General features: G+C 65.6%; 1 protein-coding gene across 1 annotated transcript; it reads right to left on the bottom strand.

Annotated features, from left to right (window-relative positions):
• Positions 1-416: 416 nt before the first annotated feature.
• Positions 417-3,268, bottom strand: TLX3 (T cell leukemia homeobox 3). Its single transcript, XM_030829884.2, has 3 exons — positions 2,668-3,268; positions 2,070-2,313; positions 417-1,140 (listed from the first exon to the last, which is right to left on the bottom strand). The coding sequence occupies exons 1-3, from the start codon at positions 3,227-3,229 to the stop codon at positions 930-932; spliced, it is 1,017 nt and encodes a 338-aa protein (XP_030685744.2). The 5' UTR covers positions 3,230-3,268; the 3' UTR covers positions 417-929.
• Between the last annotated feature and the right edge of the window lie 575 nt (positions 3,269-3,843).

The raw sequence follows: 3,843 nt of genomic DNA, 5'->3' as shown, positions 1-3,843 counted from the left end.
GGCTTCGCGTCCCAGGAAGTTCGAGGTCACCGTGCCTCCCACCCCTTAGGTGGGTTTGACTTGGGACGGCCTAAGTACCCGTCCAGGCGGGGCCTTTCACTCCCCAACTCTGCCTGGCGCTGCTCTGCGACCTCTGAGCCTAGAGTGCCCTTCCCACGTCCACCCCATCCCGCGGGCACCCGGACTGCGGGCGGCCGGCACGCACTGACCTGCACCGCGGATCCTCCGCGGGGCCCCGAGCCGGGGTTCGAGGTGAGGCGAATACCGACGAGGCTCGGAGAAGTGGACGCTCGCCCGCACACCGCCGCTCGGCCTCTACCGCCGCAGGGGGTGGGGCGCAGGGTCGGGGGTCGCCGAGAATTATTGGAACGAAAACGAAATAAAAGCGGCGTTAAGTGAAATAGCTAACTTTTTTATTAAATAAAACGACTTAAATAAAAGGAACGGAAAAGGAGAAGGGTGGACCCAGCCTCAACGCAGGGTGCCCCAGCCCCTGGCGCTTCCCCCAGTCGCCTGATCGGCCGCCCCTCCTCCAGTGGCCCCCGCGGGGGAAGCAGGTGGCCGGTTTCTAAAGAAAAAAGCCAAAACTTTTATTATTTACACGTTTGGGCAAAAGTACAAAGTATAATACAGGCGCCCGGCCCGGGGGCTGCGGGCGAGGGGCGGAGAAACGTAAGGCGCTTTCTTTGTCAGGCCCGGGCCTCGGGCGGGACTGGGCGCGGGGCGGGGGCTCGGATTGTGCAGTCGCGCGGAGCCCGGGCCCAGCCCCCCTCCGCAGGCGGCGGGGATGCGGCCGCGCCCCGGGGCCTACTTGAGCTTGGCTGGCCCTTCCCGTCTCGGCCTCGATTCCCCCCCCCAGACCGGCTGGGGGGCCGGGGCGCCCCGCCGGGTCGGGGCGGCGATACTTGGTGACGGTGCGCGCTGGCGGCTCACACCAGAGAGGTGACGGCGGGGACCTTGGAGCTATCCTCCTCCCAGGGCTGCAGATTCTGCAGAGCAAACAGCGAAGAGTTGTGCAGACAGAGCGGGTCGGGCTGGATAGAGTCGTTGAGGCTCTTTTGGAAGGCGTCGTGTTGCAGCTGCAGCATGAGCCGACTCGCCTGCTGCCGCTCCGCCTCCCGCTCCTCCGCCGTCTGCCGCCTGCACCGGGGGAGGGAGAGGGACAGCACCGTCAGGCACCCGGCACCGCGGGGCCGCCGGCGGGGCCCCCACCCGCCCGGGAGCCAAGGCCAGCCGGGAGCCTCGAGGCGCAGAGTCAGTCTGCTTCCCCGCCGGCCTTGTGCGCCGGGGACCCGCGGGTCCGCGGAGTGGGTTGGGATCGTTTGTTTTTGTTGTGCGCGGGGAGATCGCCGGGAGGAAACTCCACCCGCCGCCCACTTGCACACCCGGGTATTGTGGCTTCGCCAACAACAAAGATTGTTTCTTTGCGGGGTAACAAGGGCAGGGCGTGTGTGTAACTGACTAGGCCCTACAGGCAGCCGGGTCACTGGGGTCCGCGGGTGGGCGGGCAGGCTCTGCACCTCGCGGTGTCCCCGGGTCCGGTCAGCCTCATCCGGTTCTCCCAGGCTCTGTCTCAAACCCCTCTTGCAGGACGCGATCGCTTCGCCGTTCACGGGTTGGATCGAAAGAGCGATTGGATAAAAACAGGGCTGGAGTCGGGATGGGGAGCTAGAGCGGGAACCCGGAGCCCCGCGCGGATTGTCGGGAATCGGAAGGGCAGGGGGCAAGTGGGAGGGTTTAGCGGAGCGCGAGAGGCCCGGGATGGGGTGGGGTGTTGGGGGGGGGGCAGGTGAGAGGAAACCGAGCGAGCGCAGGAGACCGAATAAAACATCGAGACAGCTGGAGAGGCTCAAGAAAGCGACACAGGGATGGGAATGGAGGAGAATTCCAGACACGGATGAGGACAGGCGCGCGGGAGGGCGAGCTGGGAGATAAAACCTGGGAAGGAGCGGGGAGGTGCAGCCCTAGGAGGGCGAGTAGGGGGTAGCGCAGGGTGGGGAGAACGCGAGGCTCGGGCACGGAGCGGGCGAAGGGCCGGTGCAAGGTGGGCCGGGCCAGGCCTCTCTCACCGCCACTTGGTCCTCCGGTTTTGGAACCAGGTCTTGACCTGCGCGTCCGTCATTTTGAGGGACTTAGCGAGCGCCGCCCTCTCGGCCGAAGCCAGATACTTCTGGCGGTGGAAGCGCTTTTCCAGCTCGCAGATCTGCACCCGAGAAAAGGACGTGCGCGGCTTCTTACGCTTGGGCGGCGTCCTGTTCTGGTAAGGGTGGCCGATGCGCCGGGTCACGGTGAAGGGCGTGAGCGCCGCCGCCGCTGCGGAGACACACGAGGCCCCCTGAAGCCCGGCCAGCTCGACTGCCGTTCAGGCACCATGCGGACCCGGTGCCGCCCGGTGGGGCGCAGAGTACTACGCTATTTCGTTGGTCCCGAGGGTCCCCAGCGGCACCAAGCCGGTTGGGAGATGTCCCCCTCTTTCCCCGGGCACAGGCTTATTTCCCCCAAACTCTCTGATTTTTCTCCCCTCTATGGTTGCCCGGGGCCCTGAGCGCTGAGGCCTCCACCGCACTTGGGCCTCCGGAACCGTTTCCCCGAGTGAAGCACGTAGGGCGCGGCGCCTCTGGCCCCGGGAGGGCCGAGGCCCGGCGCCTTTTTGGACACCCTGCTCACCTGTGAAACGGTCTTTTACGAAGCGGCGGCTGCTCTCCATCCAGGGGAAATTGAGGCCGCCCAGGCTGGAGACCGTGGGCACGGAGGGCATGGCAGGCAGCGCGCTAGGCAGAGGCGGCGGCACGGCCCCGGGCAGCGGCCTGTGCGCTGGCACTCGGATCACGCCGGCGGGCGCCAGGCTCAGGTTGACACTGTAAGATCCCGCGTCCTCGAAGGGCGCGCCGAGGCCGGCAAAGGAGGTGGGCAGAGACGGGTATGTGGCGCCCGGACGGCCCCCGGGGGGCCCTCCCAGGTAGTTGGCGCCGTCGGGGCCCCGCGGGGCTGGTGCGCTGTCCTGGTCCGGGCTGTTGAGGATCTGGTCGATGCCGAAGCTGATGGGCTCGTGCGGGTGCGGGGTCTGCGCGCTGGCTGGCGCCTCCATCCTGGGCGGGCGGAAGGGCTGGGCTGGGCTGGGCGGGGAGGCGGCTGGGTCCCCGTTACGGCGCGGCCATGGAGCGCCCGGCGCCTCTCGTCGCACTGAAACTTTGCCAAGAGTGCGCGGGCCCGACAGGCTCTGTGTCATCTTTCTTGAACCGAACCTGGAGTTTCCGCTGCTAATTCCTCTCCCGCCGCAGCCATTGGCTGCGATCAACAAGCCTCTCTCCTCCCATTGGCTCCTGGCTTTCAATAAAGGCCTAATTCATGGAAATAGGAGCTTAGGGACTGTTCCAAGGTGACATCATTTTAACAAACGAACAATAGGTCAAATTTATTAGCCGGGATAATGGGCGGCGGATATTAGCGCCCGAACCACAGCCTCCCAAACCCGAAATCTAACGAAGCTGCAATTAGGAGACGTTCCCCGCTCCTCCCGGCTGGGGCAGCTTCCCCGCCGCCGAGCGGGGCGGGCAGGGCGCTCTGCTGGTGAAATTGTCATTTGCTGAGGGGGGTTTCGTTTTCTTCCAAATTTTTTTTTTTTCATCTGAGCAAAACCCAAACAATATGAATCCTTTCAATTACAATGGAGTTGCAACTCCGGAACGACCCTGCGGAATCCGCGGCAGCGTCCTGGACACCCCACCGCCTCGGGAGCAACGAAAGGGGCGCACCGTGGGGCGCAAGCTGTGCGCTGCCTGCGCACGGGGTGAGGACAGCACCGGAGCATGCCCCGCGCTCCCGAGGACACCGACCCGCGTG

Source organism: Globicephala melas, chromosome 3 (genome assembly GCF_963455315.2).
Source record: "Globicephala melas chromosome 3, mGloMel1.2, whole genome shotgun sequence".
Classification (NCBI taxonomy): domain Eukaryota; kingdom Metazoa; phylum Chordata; class Mammalia; order Artiodactyla; family Delphinidae; genus Globicephala; species Globicephala melas.
This window is presented reverse-complemented; position numbering and strand designations above follow the sequence as displayed.

Excerpts from the sequence above, each read along its gene's own strand:
- TLX3 (XM_030829884.2), bottom strand. The coding sequence starts at position 3,229 with ATGACACAGAGCCTGTCGGGCCCGCGCACTCTTGGCAAAGTTTCAGTG. Across the intron at positions 2,314-2,667 it reads CGTAAAAGACCGTTTCACAG|CGGCGGCGGCGCTCACGCCC; the intron begins GTGAGCAGGGTG and ends GTGTCTCCGCAG. Across the intron at positions 1,141-2,069 it reads AACCGGAGGACCAAGTGGCG|GCGGCAGACGGCGGAGGAGC; the intron begins GTGAGAGAGGCC and ends CCCCCGGTGCAG.